We start from the raw sequence: 17,984 nt of genomic DNA on the forward strand, positions 1-17,984 counted from the left end.
CTTTTGGTCATGCCGACAATGTTTCCAGTGACACAGCCCGACCCCTTTTGCTGCCATAAATTGTTGAATCAACCAAAAATTGCCAATTGTCAGTTGCGTGCGGTTTATCTCCTCCTTTTTTTCCCCCCTCCAAAAGGCACACAAATTTGTTTCATATTTTTCTCTCGTTCGTTTTTGTTTAGTTTATGACCGCGAAAGACGACTGGAAAGTGTTGCCAATTTCCACCGACTGTGCCGGACTTGGGGCCATTTATCTTAGCATAACTTGGAGCGCGATAATTGCATTCCACTGGGACCTCGACTTGGCCAAGATCGAGGAGCGAGGCCACTTTGAAGTTCGGTGCGGACAATTAGGCATGGCCCATAAATTGCCATCTCATATGTATGTGGCGATGCGGCGCAAAAAAAAAAAGGAAGCGTGCGCGGCATTGATTTAAATAATAGTGTTTAACTTTGCACGGAGCCCCCTGAAAAACGGCTAAGGCTGAAAAGCGCAGCGACAATTACCTGGCCATTTCAATTAGCCGGCCAAGAGAACAAAAGCTTGGCGGAATCCATGAAGTCAATCAGATATTGGTATCAATGCCGGACCAGTCCGAGCTCTCAATTGTTGTCGATGGCCTTTTGTCTGCTGCTTCCCAGGTGATTTACGGTGTCGCCCTGTCTGGCTGATAAAAGAGTTGACGGATCAGGAGCAGATGCATTGAAATTGCCAGTCGGAAAAGTGTGGTAAGATGGGAAAAGAGGATATGATGCAGTGCAACCTGGATTAAAGTGAATTTAAGGTTTTACAAACCTTTAAGAAAAACAAACTGGACTATTTATTAAAATGTAAGCAATAAAGTAGTTATTTGAAAATCCCAAGCTAGAACGTAGGCACATCTTAAATGGTATAAGTATTATAAAATAATTATAAAATCATATATATTTAGATTTATTCCTGTGCATATACTTTACTAACTAGGTCATTCCAACATTTCTTTTTAGAAAAAATCAAATCAAAAGTACAAGCTAATATCCAAAATTTATTTTGTAGTACAAAATCTCTTCTTGAAACACTACAAATTTTTTAATTATCACGTTTTTTTTTAGAAGTATTTTTGAAATTTGTATTTGTATTTATTGAGGTAAAAATAAAATAAAAATGTAGGTAACATATATTTACAATTTTAGCACTCTCTCCTTCCATGTCTGATTAAATAAATATTACAAATAAAATACATTTTTTTTTTATAAGGTAAAGCCACGAAAATGAAATAACTACAATGGAGAGTAGGTTGGGTTCCCTTTACTTACCCTCAATTGAAACGCGATTCAGGGAACTCCTGCAACACTTGCCATTTATCGCCGTACGCAATCTTAATTAAAAGCCGCCCCCAGATGAAAACAAATGTTTACTTTAAGGCCGATACGAATCGAGCAATCACGAAATCGATTCAGTTCGATTCGATTCGATTCGAGGCGCGTTGAAAACACACGAATTGGGCAATTAAAGCGGCTGAAGGGCGAGAGTTTATCGTCAATTTTTGCGATATGGATGCGAGGCACGCACATGACCCTCCCACTCATTAAGAGGAGTCCTACAAACCGGGATAAAAACTGGTTGGCAACTCCATTGTCATGAAACTGTGCCACACACAGAGAAAAATGGCACAGCTCATTTTGCAATAGAACTCTTCGTCTATCTTATCTTATCTTATCTTTATCATATCTTTAAAAATCATATTTTCCTTTTAAGCCAACGTATTAATTTTCCCAAAAAATAAAAATGGGAAACAGAAATATATACTTAATATTAAACATTTTTTTTTGCAAAACGAACGGGCCTTAAAGATAATGTAAACAATAAATATTAATGTTTGTTTGATAAAAGTATTAGTACTAATGGTAATAGTTTGGACAACCTTTTAAGTTCAATTTTGCATGCACATATCACATTAGGTATTATATTTTTTGTTTCCTTTTTTTTGCAGCGCACGTGATGGCCCATCATTTGTGTGAGTTGTTGATGGTGTCCCAGATCAGCCGACTTATCTTCAGCTATAACTCCCACTGAGCTTCGTTCTTGGCCATCTATTTATCCTTGGCTATTGCAACTCCTTTCTTTTCTTTTTTTTTGTGCCCATGGCGCCGTAGAATAAACTTTATTGTCGCCACATTGCTGCTGCTGCATACTTAATGGCGCCACAGCTACAAAACACACGAAAAATGTGCCAGTCGAAAGTGTCAACGAACTTTAAAATGTGCTGCACAGTAGAAAAATCCACCAACTCATAGGGGGCGGGATTCTACCCACTCCCTTGCCCCTTTTCAAAAATTCCATTTTCGGCAAATATTTGTGCAAGTCAGCTCCATTTTGGGACAAGTCACCCCTTACTTCTTATTTAGCTGTTATCATTCGGACTGCATACAATGGGCGGCTGGGCAAATTGCTTAGAGACTTGGCTGGCAAATGTTTTGGAAATATCTCAAGTGCTACTTATTTTTGAAGGGGTCCACACCACAGGGTGGTTTCCATTCCGTGGTTTTATGGGGTGCCTGTGGGTGGTTTCTTTTTGGATACTGCCCAAAGCTGCGAGGAAAATTGGGCAGATAAGCAAGGGCATAACATTTGATATTTTAGACTTACCTGTCTTCTTTGGTTGTAGATGATTTTATTATTATAAATCAGGTAAAATTTTAACCTCTGAGTTTAAAAAACCTTTCATTTAAAATATTTTGTTTTGTTATTATATTTATTTTTCAAAAAGTGTACATGTGACTAAAAGTAGAGTAAATACAACATCAAGATAATTAAACAGCAATTCGAAACTTAAATAATATACTTTTTAAACATCATATATTCTTATTCCTTATGGCCGCATATTTTCCAGGTAATAGCTTCAATTCCAAGTGTTAATATGGCAATAGAATAACCCAGAGCCAAAGAAAAGGTTGGAACTATGAAATAATCCAAGCCCATTGGTCCCGCCTCCCACTGTTTCGTGATGGGAAATTTGAGATGTCCTCGAAGTATGGCTTCCCTGTTTGCATCCCTAGCCATTTTATCCAACAGACCGCTCTCGAATCCGTGGAACCAGGCTCTACTTAGATGATGTTTGAGGAACCACTTCTTGCTCATGGGAAATCCGGCAAACAGAAAACAAAAGTTATTGGGAATACGGAGAAACTTTGGTTGTTTTAAGTATTGCTGCGCATATACAAACAAAGCCATGCGATCTGGAAACATCACATATGCGTAATCCTGAATTAAAATTATTCCGATGATTGTGTAAAGTTTCTGTAGATACGGTTTCTATGACGTTCCAAAGGGGTCGTTGAATATGATGCTTCATAAATAGAATCCGATCATAGGGATCAATAAGGACTGAGATATTTCTCTCTGCCAGCTCCTCAAAGGATTCAACTTGCTTCTCAAACACCTCTGATATAAGCATACTTTTGAGCAAACCCAAGTACATGGTGGAGTAAACAAATCCTGCTATAAGCAACACAACAAACAGTATTGTTCGCTCTACTCCTTGTATCGCTTTCAGTTGAAAACTGAGGTATAAAAGTGAACTGAAGACATCGAGGAGAATTCGACTATAGTCACATCTTCCACTTTTTGTCAAATGTATCAGGCAAATAAATCCCGAAATCAGAATAACATACATGGCCAAATAGAACCAAACTATGGTCTTAAATGGAGCAGTTAAGTATCGGTAGGAACTTAGGGATTTAGCATGAGGCACAATCACAGTGGCAGGTTGGATTCGAATCGCCTTAGTAAGGTCAAAAACATCTGGATTCCCAACCAAAGCATCTGCGCACATATCCACCGTGTTATTCCGAAGAAAATTAGTGCAATTTAGGGGTGAATCATTGGGTGTTTGAACTGGCTGAAAAGTAGCATTCCTGAATTCCAAAAAGTTTTTTACAAATCGCAAAAAGTATCCGGCATATATCTTCTTGCCACTGCCATCTAAATATATGAAACTTCTGGGAACATTGTTGTAAACCGCCACACGAACCTTGTAGAGATAAATATTTTGAAAGGTGTCCTGAAAGTAAGCATAGTCTTCAATAGTAGTTTCTTTTATCCTTATTTTGGGAAATAACATTTTATCATAGGAAATTCCACTGAAAGTGGAATGAATTAGGATTTTAACATATCCAAGCCGCCAAGCGAAATGTATAAATGGCTTCCATTTGTCCTCTTCCATTTTATTGTCGATCACAAGCAGAAAATCAGCAAGTTGAAATCGCAATTCAAACTTTTGCAGGAGTTCATATGGTGGATCATTTCCCATTATTATGAAAAGCTTATATTCATTTCCCAAATCGTTTCTTAAACTAGTAACATTAAAGTATTCCGAGGAGCTGTAAATGATTCTTGAGATGGGCGATTTTAATGTCTTTAATGTATCCATATGCTTGCAGAAAAAATATTTGTGGAGATACTAAGGCGTTCGTTGAGCTCGTTTATAATATTTGGCAAGCTTTCTCCCGTTATTAAATCTGCTTGGATGGTCACAAGAAACATCAAAGTGAGATATTTTGAGAAGAAAATCATCTGTAAAATAAAAAAGAGATTTTATGGAAGTAAACAGTAAGTATTTAACATGTTCTAGCTTATGGAATACTGTTGTTTTGAAAATAATTAATCTCTTATACTTGATTATCATTCTATGAGATGTGAAATGCAATTTGAATAAGAAGGCTTTGTTAGTTTTAAAATTACTTACATAAAGAAATAATTAAAATTAATGAATTAATGAATTTTATAATATTTATATGAACATTTTTCTTTAAGTTGCCTGTGCGTTGTTTTATAAGCATTTTCTGTATTGCCATTTGAGAATGAAGGCTATGATAGCTTTAAAATAACTTACATAAAGAAGGAATGTATATATATCTTTTTATATTTATATAAACATTTTTTCATGATTTTTCCTGATTAGTATTAAATATTTATCTATTAATAATGTTTCTTATTTTATAAATTTAGTCTAAGACCTTTCTGATTTTATAAGCATATTCTGTATGTTAATTTGAATATGGAGGCTAAGCGTAACAAGAAATTGTAATTCATTTGTGTAAAGACTTTACGTCATGAAGTATGAAGAAATAGAACATGTAAAGCAGCAAAACATAACATCAATTCGTCACTCAATCAACATCAACCTTCACTTGTCCCCATCTTGATCTTCATCCGCGACTGGGTCTTGCATCCCAGGAATAATCCGCTCATGCGCCAGGCCGTCATCTCGATGACAAAACTGAAGAGGGCCAAGCTGTAGCCGATGGCCAGAGCAATGGCCGGCATGACGAAGTAATCCACATCCAAGGGTTGTGCCTCCACATGCTCCGTGGTGAGAAATTTAAGATAGCCCACGCGAACCGCCTCGAAGTCGGCGTCCAGGGCCAGTTTCCTCGTAAGTCCGCTCTCGAAGGCCCGGTACCAGGCGCGTCCCAAATGGTCCTTCAGAAACCAACTCTTTCGCATTGGGATGCCAGTGTAGAGGAACGAAAAGTCAATGGGTATTCTCAACAATTTCGGATGCTTCAAGAACTGCTGGGCATAGTCATACAAGGCCATTCGATCCGTAAAAAGTATATAGGCATAGTCCTGATCGAAACGATTCCTGTGCTCCAAGAGCGTCTCAAAAGATACAGTCTCCATTATGGAGAAAAGTATCTTAGGCATGTTGTACTTGGCGAATAATTTCTGGTCATATGGATCAACCATCAATGTTATATTGCTCTCTACCAATGCCTCAAAGGTATCGATCTGCTTCTCGAATACCTCCGAAATAAGGATACTTTTCAGTAAGCCCAGATACTCAGTGGAGTAAACAAATCCAGCTATGAACAAAACTCCAAAGAGAATGTATCTTTCTTTGCCTTGAATATTCTTCAGGTAGAATCCACTGAATAAAAGCGAGCTGAAGACCTCGAGGAGATATCTACTCACGTCCCATTTTCCAATTCTTAGCCAGTAAATAAAGCTGAGGAAGCCCACCACCAGGATCACATAGGCGGCCAAACAGAGCCATACACTCCATTGAAACGGAGCGGTAAGATATCGATAGGAATGCATAGGTTTGGCATGAGTTACCAAAACATTGGCCGAGGCTAGCCGGAATCCATGGGTCAAACTGAAAGCCGTAGTATTAGCTGCCAAGGCATCTGCACAAACATCCACTGTTCCATTTTGCAAATTCAATGTACAATTTCCAGGAGAATTACTTGGAGTTCTTATTGGCACAAAGCTGCCATTTATCGAGCCTATAAAGGCACGAATAAATCTCATGTAGAAGCCGGCAAATACCTCTTTACCCCACCGATTCACATAGATCAAGGTGCGTGGGGTATTATTATAGGCAGCCACACGAACCGGATATCCATGTAGGTTCCTAAACGATCCTCGTACCGATATATAGTGCTCTACGGTAGCCTCCTCTAGCAGCAACTTGGGAAATATGATTTTGTGATATAATTTCTCATCAAAAGAGGTGTAAAACAGCAAGTGAACATAGCCAAGTTGCCAAAGGTGCCTTACAAATTCTAACCACTTGGTTTCCCTTTTCAAATCCAAAGGTTCATCTAAGACCATAATATATTCAGCTGTCTGTAAATGTAGGTCCAAAGTGTGAAATAAATCATAGGGCGGTTCTTCGATGCCCAAGATCAAAAAGAGTTTGTTCTCAGCTCCTAAATTATATTCAAGCTGGGTGACGTTAAAGGTTGAGGTAAAGATCATTAGGTTGATGAGTGGCAAATGTCGCAGATACTTGTACTCATATTTGTAAAGCTTATCAATTTGGTTGCAGTACAAAAAGTTTGTGGATATAAGTAGACGTTTGTTTAGCTCATTTATAATATTGTTAAGACTTTGTGATTTTATGAAAAGAATAGGAATAAAAAGCAGATACATCAGAAGCTTGGAAGGTTGTAAAAGGATCATCTGAAAGATATATAGAAAGTATAAAAACTTGAAAGTTTTAGATTTAGATGTGATTATTTAAAAGGTGCAAAAGAAGGTAAATGGGAAAATCTAATCTCTGCTAAAACTGAAAGGTACATTGATACAGTTAAAAAACATTGTGCTCCTGATATTTAAATTAGAAATAAAGTAATCCCTTACATAAATAAAATATTGAAGAAAAAACACAAGTCAAATGTCTTTAGACATATTTTTAACTCATAACGTCTGAGTTGTTTGTTAATAGTAATTGTAATGTTATTGTTTGTGTTTTTTTTTGAATATCATTTACTATCGATGGTGTTATAATCTCGTAGCCTTTTTGTAAGTAAGAAATGTTATAATATTAAAACGCATATATAAATAAAAATTATATTTAATATTCTTGATGACCTGGTTTTGTTATAATGGTGTGTTATGGCTAGCTTAAGTTCTGGGTATTTTGAACAAAGGAAAAATAGGCACTATAAACACCATATTGAATAAAAATTCTGTAGATTATCCCCCAAATAATGATTGATTTTATTGAACGATGCATTCATCAAATAAAGTTACACCTTTATCGGTACCCTTACATCTGTGGGGACTCCATTTTTCGGCAGTCACGATCACTTCCGCCTTTGTCCAGTTCTTTTCGCAGTCTCAAACTCAATTAGCACCGCGGATTGATGTGAATATACATGAATTCGGATTTTGTCTAATCGATTGCCCAACCTTATAAATATTCCATTCCACCTGATTGAGTCTGGGGCAATTAACACGATCACACAATCAACACGATCCCAACACCCACGCATCCTCGGCGGCAATTGGGGTACTTTAGCTGACTGGCACATACAATGATTTACTGCTGGTGGGTACTTACGGGTGTATTTAGCTTATCCATTCTCATACGCGTGCAAAATCGGGGCTGATCGTGTCAATATTTTCGCGCAGAGACAAAGGAGCAGTCATGGGAAGCGGATGCCATCACGAAACCGGCGAGTGAATGGAAAATCACAAATGCTGCAGCGCCATTTTCTCTCGATTTAAATATAGCTGATCCATTCTGGCGTCCATCCAATCAGAGAGCAGGGAATATTTCCCCCCCTATATAGTGCAGTATATTATATATATTTATTCTCGCTCTCTTCTGATTTGTGGCGCCTGATTAACGGCTGTCAGGCATTGTAATGGCTAACTACTGTATCTTTGGGATCCACATGACCGACATGGTTGTATCTTTTGAGTAGGGTTGGCAAATTACGCGCTGAGATGCGTGATGAATGCCCCACGGACAGCTGGTGGGAATCGCATTTGAATGGCGCGGCCTTCTCGCTTTTGAGCCCCTTCAGTGGGTCAATGTTCTGGTGGTCTTCGCGAAAGTGGTAATTAGCGTTGGCTAATTATAACGGAACAAGGTGAAGGATCTCTGAGACGATTCAGCTGTCAGTCAGCCGTTTTTCGGGGTGATTTCCTGGGTTCTGGATATTGTTCTTTGTTAAATATGGTATGTTGTCTTTTCTCGTTTTTATTTTTAAATTCTTTCTTTATGAACCCGTTTTATATAACTACCTAACAGAAGGATAATTACCTGAATTTGCTAAAAGAGTAGTAGAGTTCATAAGCCTGTCTAGATTATATTTTAGTTACCATATTTAAACAACAATATTTTTCCTTTATTTTGCGAATTACGCATAACATTTCCAGAAATATAGAAAAAATTTTAATGTAATCAAATCTACAAACAAAAAAACTAAAAGTTTAATTTTAATTAGTGTGTCTTAAAAAAACAACAGATAGTAATAATTAATTAATTCGATACTAAGTTATATAACCCGTACACTTTTTAGTTTAATTGCTAGTCCAAAGAGTCTAAAACTGTAGTCTAAGCTCTAATTTTTAAATTGTTGTTTTAATACTCAAGAATATAGCAAAATTTTTCATACCCAATAGTTAAAAATTCATGTAGCAAAAGTTTTGTTTCTAGATTACTTAAAACCCTTCTAATTTTTCATGTTCTTTGTTTAAAATTTTCTTTAAATAAAGGTAAATAGCCATGTAGCTTTAAAAAAATATTTATCTAGTACCTAACAGTTACAGATTTTATTACTTATTCTTTTATTAAATTACTATCTTACGCCATTATTGTACAATACATTATTGTACAAATAGGCGTTTATCTTTAATTAATTTTCTCCCCCTTTCCAACAACTATCTTTAACTCCACTTCCCACCACTTCACATTCTTTTATTTTACCCACTTTTCCCATTGGCCTTTCTCAGATGACTCATACGCACAGTAGTCCAGCGACCCATTCCTCGCAATAAAGAGCAAATAATTAATAAGATAAGTAAAAGCACTTGCACGAGCGCAGATCCAGCCCGGGGCTGAAGGTCAAACTAATAATGATTTAGATAATCAAAGAGTGGCAGAAAGCAAGGAGCCGGCCCAAAGCCAGACCAACCAGCAATGCGAAGCACTTGAACCTGTTGCTACTACCACCGAAGGAGCCCAAAGGCATCTGATTCTGCTGCTGAAAACCAAACAAAACGACCGGGGAGCGCCGTCGCGGATGCTTCACTGTGTTCCTGCTCCAGTGCAGACTGTAGAGACTGGCAGAGATGCGGCAAAAGTCGGATCATCCAGCCAGCTAGCCAGCCAGCCAGACCATAAATACCAAAGGGTTACGCCTATTTTTACACGCAGCGGAGTGCATTTCCTCGTACTTGGGCCATGAGCGCACAAATATTAAAACGATGCGACGTGACAGATTACAAAACGTTTGACACCAGCGCCAAAGCCGCCAAGATGATGCCCCCAAAAAGAGGCAGAGGAGTAGATGGGGGGTGGGGTGTTCAGGGTCCAGAAGACGAGGGCCCCGAAGAAGCTTGAGCAGATGAAGCATGAGCAGAGGCCAAAACTGCAACTGCAGTCAAGCAGCAGCCACTTGCCACACGACGATGACGAAGACGAGCACTGCACAGTGGTTTAAAACTTACAAAAACTTGAGAAAAAATATCAAAAAAGCATTAGCACTATATAGTGCTATATAGCAGACCATTGTTAGATATATACAATTTTTACTAGAGATTTTGGCAGAACAAAGTCGAACAATCTTAGGTTTTTGATTTTGAAAAGATAAAATAAAATTATATTATAATTTGAAAAAATCCAAGGTTCAAGCATTTCTTAATAAAAAATAAATTACTTTTGATGCAACAAAAGTGTGACCATATTTTTTAATTTTGCAAGAGTGGCTGTGGTTTTGTTCAATGCAGCTTACGCGTTTCTAAAGTCACATAATTATTTAATTTTTGAAAAGCCCCTTACCACAGTGCATTGTTGCAGTCACGAGTTTGGCTACCACAGCGTGCACCACCGAGCAAAGAGAGTAAATTGCCTCCAGGCCATGGCTCCTCGACAGCAACTGGGAACCTGGAACTGGACTGGGTTGGCTGGCGATGAAGATGGTTTTGGGTTGGGGTATGGCCATGGGTCTTTGGGGACTTTGTGGACAAGAAGGGAATATCGGAGGAGCTTCGTGGAGAGCGCGCGTCACAAATTAATTCGCTGATGGCGAGCCAGTTGGCTTGTGTTCTGGCAAGATCGGCATGATTCCCACAGTAGTCCCTTTTATTTGTGGAGTGCTCTTGAGGATCTGCTCCTGCTTGTCTAGTTCACCTGCAACGGAGCAGCGGTTAAATGCGGAGGCCGTATCTGTGTTTGTTTGCATCAGTGTATCTGCATTTACGTCTGCTTCTGCGTCTGCCACTCGTGAGTTATGTCAGTCAGTCAGACAGAACAGAACGGACCGGACCGGACTGGACTGGACCAGACTAGACCATAAGGTCCTCTCTTCCACTTGAGCGTGCAATTTTTCTAATTCACATCCCAGGAATCCCAGAATACAGAATACCCCAGTATCCAGAGTCCAGAGTCGAGAATTCAGAATCCAGAATCCAGATCCAGCCAAGAGTCTCGCAGCAGGCGCATCGCGTAATTGACTTGGAAGTTATGAACCTTTAAATGTGGGATCCCTGGATCCGCAGTCGAAACCATGGTCATGTAATTTTAATTTTCTCACTTGATTGCCCCGCAAAGACTGCTCAGCCGATTGCCATTCATATGGCCATTGGCTCCTGAACTTGGTTAACTTGGCTAACTGGATGGCCAGATGCTACATGCAGTTGCACTTTAAGCTGAGTTGATTAGTTTGCCAGGTGGGGGCGGTTGCCGATGGTGAAAGATCATAGTTACCATTGGAGTGGAAAAAGGAGGAGATGTTTCTTTTCCTCTTTAAAATCCAAAACAAATAAAAAGTTGAGAGGTAAACACTTTTAAATGGCTTTTCATTTGTAAGAATGGTATGGAGTTCAGTAACAATTAAAATCCCTTAAAATTGTGTATATTCTATGTTAACATAAATCCATACAAATAAAATATATTTTGTCAGGTAATGGATAACCTGAAAATACCAAAAGGTAATCCAAACTCCATCTTGCAGAGCATGCTAAAAGTAAAAATCCCCTTTATTCCATCGAAGTTCTAAAAATAGACTACTTAAGTCAGAGTTCAAAATATATATAGAATGTGTGAATTGAATCAAAAAAATTCTGCGAAACCGGAACTAAATCATTACCCATTTTTGGGTTTTTTTTTTCAGATCCTGATTTATTTAAGAATTCTTAGCTCTTTGCACCTAATCGTTCATTCTCTCTTCACATCCTTTTTAAAAAAAAAAAAATAATCTCGTTAGATTTTGGTTATAATCACGAACCATTGGACACCTGTTCTCCATATTTGATTTAGTTGCTAATTAGCAATAATGCCAATAAGTTTCGAGCCAAGTTCCCATATCAGTGATCAGAGTTCACTAATTAAAAGAGGAATGCATGCCTTTGCTCGGGGACAAATGCAAATTTGAGTTAAACATCAGAAGAAGTCACAGCGCGAAATTCGTCAGCTCGAGTTTTTTTCGGTTTTCGGTGCTTTGGGCTTTCGGTTAGTGGGGTATTGGTATTTATAAGCGAGAAGAAGAGATTTTATAATCCGGTGTCGTTGGCTGTGGCACTTGGCACTTGTGCGAAAATTGGTAAGGCAAAGCCCCGAATATTTCATTCAGCGTTTTAGGGATTTGTTTTTGTGGCACAGCAGATGCCAAATGCTTGTAGCTATTGGCTTAATGAATTATGAGCCCGCTTCTTATGAGCGAGCAAACAGCATCGAAGTTGTGGGTGTCATGCGCTGTCCGCTTAATGAAAATGTTTGGCTCTAAGTTCGCTTTTTGTTGTTTTCGGTTTGTGTTATTGTGTGTATTTTCACCCGCCTCTGTTTTTTTTCTATTTGTAGGTGGGAAACGCCGATTTATTGCGCATCAAATTACAAGAGCCGATCAAAATATTTGCATGTGGCATCGGCATTATCATCACAGCATGATCACCACGGTCTGGTGGCATCTTTGCCTTAATGGCCTTGTAATGAAGCGACTAGTAAGCAAATGTCTATTATTGGAGGTGCATATTACCACATATTTAGATGTAAACTAGAAAATATTGTATTTTTAGACAGGCGGAAATTTCTTTTAAATTTATATTTGTAAACAACTTTCTTATGTTTTAAAGATGGGGTAAATATACGGTAACGAAGCAAGAAGTTAATGGTCTTATAATTAGAATAGTTAACAACAAATCATTAAATATTTTTAATAATAATTAAAATTAAAATTAATATTCTCTTAACTCGTAAACTTATTTATTTTGCAGTTTCAAATATTAAGCAACAACTTAAAGGAAGCTTTCGTACAGAAATAAACATTTTAAATACACAGAATAAGAAACAATATTTGAAATAACAATATTTAAAATAAATCCCTATTTTATTTTTGAGTATTTAGTTTACAAAAAATGTATAATAAGCTATAAGTGTTAAACTTATAACCCTTTTGTTTTTCTTATAACCTTAAAGGTAAATACTTTCCCTTTTTGGCACTCTTGAGCATATTTTATTGCTTACTTACGCGCTATTAACAGATCAGTTAATCAAATTCAATCTTAATAAGTTTCTATTAAAATCATTTTACCTGATCAATTCGTCAGAGGAGAGACCCTTTGTTAGTGCGAAAACACCGCTCGCCAATTAGCAAGACATTTAGAAACACATTAACCTTTTCGCCTTAGCCTTAACCTTTCGCCAAAAGAGCGTTAATTCGCAGCGAAAATATTAAAAACGCAAATTTCGATTTGATGATGCTGATTCACAGAAGTCGTAAAATGTCATAAATATAACGTATATATAGACTGGCGCCAGACCGACAGCTCCAAATTAAAGAGGCTATATGATTTTACCAATTTTGGGTCACACGCGTCTCTTCTTTGGATAATCCCAGAATTTATATTATTTTTGGCAATTATATGAGCCCATTTGTTTTGGCATTATTTTCGAACTCATATTTGGCCATTGATTGCTATTTTGGTCTCATAATGTTTACGTATATTATCGTTATTGACACGCATAAATTTGTGCGTACCTATATTTATGTAAATCTGTGCAAATCTCATATAACCATTGTTTTCACTTTGGGACTTCTCACTTCGCAGTTGGTTAATTTGTTAATTATTTGCCCAAATACACGTGTTTCAGGTGCGGAACATCAGGCTCTGACAAATTCCGAAATTTGTCAGCCTGTTTGATCAAAAATTTTTGGGAAAATGAAATGAAGCAACCCCTGGCTCTAGAAACTTAACATATTTTAGGGGTAACTCGTTTGTTATCTTAAGGGATAAACAATTATTTGAGGTCTTAACTGTGTACACTTTATTTGTTAGCATTTGCGAAGCAGTTTTGATCGGTATTAAGGATCTAAGATCTTGCGCTTCCATTCAACCCCCTTGACAAGATCGATCGGAAGTCAGCCACGCGTTAATGTTAACAGAAGTTCCGATCACTTTCACTTTAAATAAAAACTCAATGATGCCCAACGCATAAATTAGGGGAAAATGAGCTCTGGGGTGAGTGAAAATTTGTGGGAAAAGGGGGTTGGCAACATTTTCATTAACAAAACTCTTGTTAGTGACCAATTCGATTCGACAGTTGGCCAGTTCCAAAAAAGACAAAATACGGGTGCCCCTTCTTCGGTAATTAAAAAGGGTTCCCATACCGAAAACCAAAAACCGAAAACAACAAAAATTCATTGCGCATTGTGGGTTTAATTGAATTTGCTGCAGACGAAAGCAAACAAAACCGGAGACAATAAAGGAGATGCGTGCGATATGAGGAGCGGTAAATTGGGGGACCCTCGGGGCCTCGAAAGAGAGTTCCATCGATTGATCATGTGTGATCCTGCGGAGCTGCAATGTCCAGCAACCTTAGCCCATCAGCAACACCATCGGCGTTGAAAGGTTAACTCTGCGCCACTTCACGTCCAGAGACAATCGCTTACAGTTCCCTGGAAAACGTAGATTGCTGCGCTTTTGATGCCCTTCAAATTTTGGGGCCTCTTGAAATTGTAGAAACATTTTTGAGAATATTTAAATTGTCTGGAAATAATCTTTAAAGTTAATATTTAAAAAGTGGTGACAATTAAGTTTGTACAAAAAAGGTTTGTTTACGTTTTTAACATTTCTTTGCAATGCAACAATGTAAATTTAGTACATCAAAAATTAAATATAAAATCTAGAAGAAAATCTCTTTAAAGTTTCCATACCTTGTCATATTAAAAAGCCAAAAAGAAAAAGGTTTTCATTTAACTAATGTTCAAAACATTGTTATGTTTTTGTTTTTAATAATATATTTTTGTAAATAAATAATCATTTTCGAAAAAATAAATTTGTTACCTTTGGTGCTTTTAAAAATACTTAAAAATGAACTCAGCCCAATTGTATACATTTTTAAAGGGCATACAATTTTGTCATATTTAAGACTCATATATTTCGCATTTGCCTCCTTTTGTGCTTTACTTATTTTTTGCAGATCGTTTTTTTACCAACGCCCACCGTTGGCTTTATTTTACCTTTAGGAGGCTCTTGTTGTTGGTTTTTTCGCTTTTATCAGTTGAGATCAGGCGGCGGTGGTTCGGCTTTAGGTTTTGGTTTATCCTGTCTGCCTGCGGTTTTGGTAGTTTCGTTTCTTCTCTTTTTTTCGGGGCAGTGAATTTTAATTAAAATATTTCTCAGGGTTTTTATTTTCACTGAGCTCGAATGAGGCTTAGACCCCAAAAGGGGAAAAATATCGCTCGGTCGTGAGTGTGACACATTTGCATCAGATATGACAAGCTCGTCTCGGAAGGACACCCACAGACTCATAAATCAGAGTAGCTGCGTTTTGCTTGGAAAACCCCGAAAAAAATACCTTAAACCTAAAATTGACTTGTCAGGACACCTGACATCCTCATAAATATTTGAATTCGTTTTCTTTGTTTCTGCAGTCGTGAAGATTTCACACATTTTTCTCGTTTGCCATTTTTTCAATGTGACGCGACATGGCGCCAGTGTATATTCCACTGCCTTTTATGTCCCGCTGTGCTGGCCAAAAAAGTGAAATAAAATAAGGACCGCACTGGCATAATAAGAATCCTATCTGTGATTATGCAGTTATGGCTACTTGGAAATCTCTGTGTGGTTGAAATTAAATTTTGTTCTATAAACAGAATCTAGGCGGGATTACTTACCTTGACCAGCCAAAAAAAAAATGTACCTGCAAAATTACGAAAATTAGTTCAAGTACTTTTCGCACGCTTCGCTGCTTATCAATTAGCCTGCCTTTTAATTTCCCTGGCCACTTGAGACTGACGCCTGGAATTTCGCATCAAATTAATTGATATAAATAATTTATCAATGTCAATTATCAGTTGCTAATTTGCTTTTCTTGTGTTATTTTCACTGTTTCGCAAATCGCAAAAACTGTCTCATATATCTTTATTAAAATTTTGCACAATTTTTTGAAGTGGATGGTGCAATGTTTTTATTTACAGAAACTTAAGGAATTTATAATGTTTATATTATGCAATTAATTTATATTACAATAAAAATCGTACTTTAGTTTTGATTAATTTTTTATTTTAATTTATATTTTAAATTAAAATTTATGCAAAGAATTAATAAAATAAATGTAATTTATAAATCAATCTCAAAATCACCCTTAAACTAACGTCTTGCAACATGTTTTAGGTTCGACATCGAACCGTAATGTTAGAAAACCACCAAATAACAGCTGGCTTAGACGCGCACTGCTTAGCCTTGTTAGAAAACGCACTGCTTGCCGAAAAACAGAGTTCTGTTATCTTCCAAACGCAGCTTGACTAGCAGAGCATCCAACATGCTGCACCCGCAACAAGTTTGAACTGTTAACTGTTGTTGGAAAATTTAAAATTTCTCATAAAATTCATGTCAACTGACTTTTCAACGACTTTATTGGATGTAAAAAGCACGGCAGGTTTTCTTTATCAATTTCATCAGCTTTATGGACGGCTATAAGCCGAAAAGACTATGTGATAAACAATTAGAGCGATCCGTTTCGATTATTCTGCAATTTCATCATTACTCTCACATGTCATCGGAATTCTAAGACACTCAAATTTCGCCCTCAATTATGCGTCATATTTGAAAGGCATAACGTAGAAGACGTAAGCAAAATAGCTGGCACATTGGCATTTCTGATAACATGGGAGCAATGCTACCGGATTTTTTCGGAGCAGTCTCACTTCATTCATGGCCAGATCTCTTCTCATGAGGGTAGTGCTCTAATTGAACCTATCACAAAACTTGTGCAGTTATCTAGGTAACGAGTTAATTGGAAATTGAAACATGAGCAAAGTCCACACGGGTTGTTGTTCTCGTTTTCGGGGGAAGTTCCCCTTTGATAATGTCGGTTCTCTGGGGTTATTCTGTGACAGATCATGAGGATGCTGACGTAGTTATTAATAACCAAGTGATGAAAACTTATTAGTCCATATTGATCACCCTCTTATGTTTAATCTTTGTATAAGCTGATAACTAATCAAAAAAATGTTGCTAATAGTTTACTGGAAACTTCTTCGATAAGGTTTTTGGGGTTTATCTCTTTCAGATCATGATGAAACTGACATTTTTAACCATCCCCCAATGATCTTAATTTTACCTATCTTTGTAATTTCTTCTTTCAGTGACCGAAATAAATATTGCTTAATTTAATCTCAGTACAACTTGTGCTTTGTTTCTGGGTCGGTCGTTGGCAACACACACAATTTGATTTACAGCATGATCAATAAAACTGCCTGATACAACTGGCTGGCTAATCGATCAATATCAAAATGCAGGGGCAACTTTGTTAATGGCTCGCCAACTGGACCTTGCCCAATAACGTCTGGCGTTTTCCTGGCGCATTCGGAATTCGGCATTCGAAATTGGGTGGGTGACTAGTTTTTTTTTTCTTTTCATAAAGTGGAGCAGGTGGACGCCACCTAGAGATCATTATCTGACCGGGAGACCTAGTTGTCCCAAATGGAGCAAACATTTCAAGGAATGACAGACGCAAACTTGTCGGTCTCCTTATTTATGTTCACTGAAGTTAAGTGGGCTTAGTTAATGGTCTAAATGGCTTAGGAATTTCAAAGGCAAAACTATTTTTGCAACTGCTTTGAAGTAATTCTGGTCAAGATCAAATATTGAAATATAAGCTTATATAAAAATGGCAAACTATTTCTTAAATTTTTAGAACTAATTATCAAAATTTTTAACCTATAATACTAGATATATAGTTGATCCCATTTGAAAACCGAACGCGATCGGCAAGGAATAAAAAACGGTCGAGGAATTCCGGACCAGCCTTTCCTTTCCGCCGCACCATCTACTATATCATCTATCACCCACATGGACACATGGACATGTCTGCGACTTCAAGAATTTATAGCGACAAACTGTAAATGAGCGGGGTGTGTGGTGGCGGGGGCGGTTCGATAAGTACTTTAGCTAACAGCGCACACTGGGCTAGCGGGTCCGAATTTTTGCCAAAATCCGTTTTAAAAAAACATTTGATAATGCAGATGCAAAGAAAAAACAA

The 17,984-nt window shown here is 37.4% G+C and overlaps 1 protein-coding gene across 2 annotated transcripts; it reads right to left on the reverse strand.

Annotated features, from left to right (window-relative positions):
* Positions 1-5,153: 5,153 nt before the first annotated feature.
* LOC128254042 (uncharacterized) lies at positions 5,154-7,930 on the reverse strand. Of its 2 annotated transcripts, none has more exons than XM_052982823.1 (2): positions 7,833-7,930; positions 5,154-6,949 (listed from the first exon to the last, which is right to left on the reverse strand). In XM_052982823.1, the coding sequence occupies exons 1-2, from the start codon at positions 7,857-7,859 to the stop codon at positions 5,162-5,164; spliced, it is 1,815 nt and encodes a 604-aa protein (XP_052838783.1). In that variant the 5' UTR covers positions 7,860-7,930; the 3' UTR covers positions 5,154-5,161. The 2 variants fall into 2 exon arrangements, with proteins under 2 accessions (XP_052838783.1, XP_052838784.1); XM_052982824.1 differs by lacking the exon at positions 7,833-7,930 and adding an exon at positions 7,543-7,674.
* Between the last annotated feature and the right edge of the window lie 10,054 nt (positions 7,931-17,984).

This window comes from Drosophila gunungcola, assembly GCF_025200985.1.
Source record: "Drosophila gunungcola strain Sukarami chromosome 2R unlocalized genomic scaffold, Dgunungcola_SK_2 000004F, whole genome shotgun sequence".
Lineage (NCBI taxonomy): Eukaryota > Metazoa > Arthropoda > Insecta > Diptera > Drosophilidae > Drosophila > Drosophila gunungcola.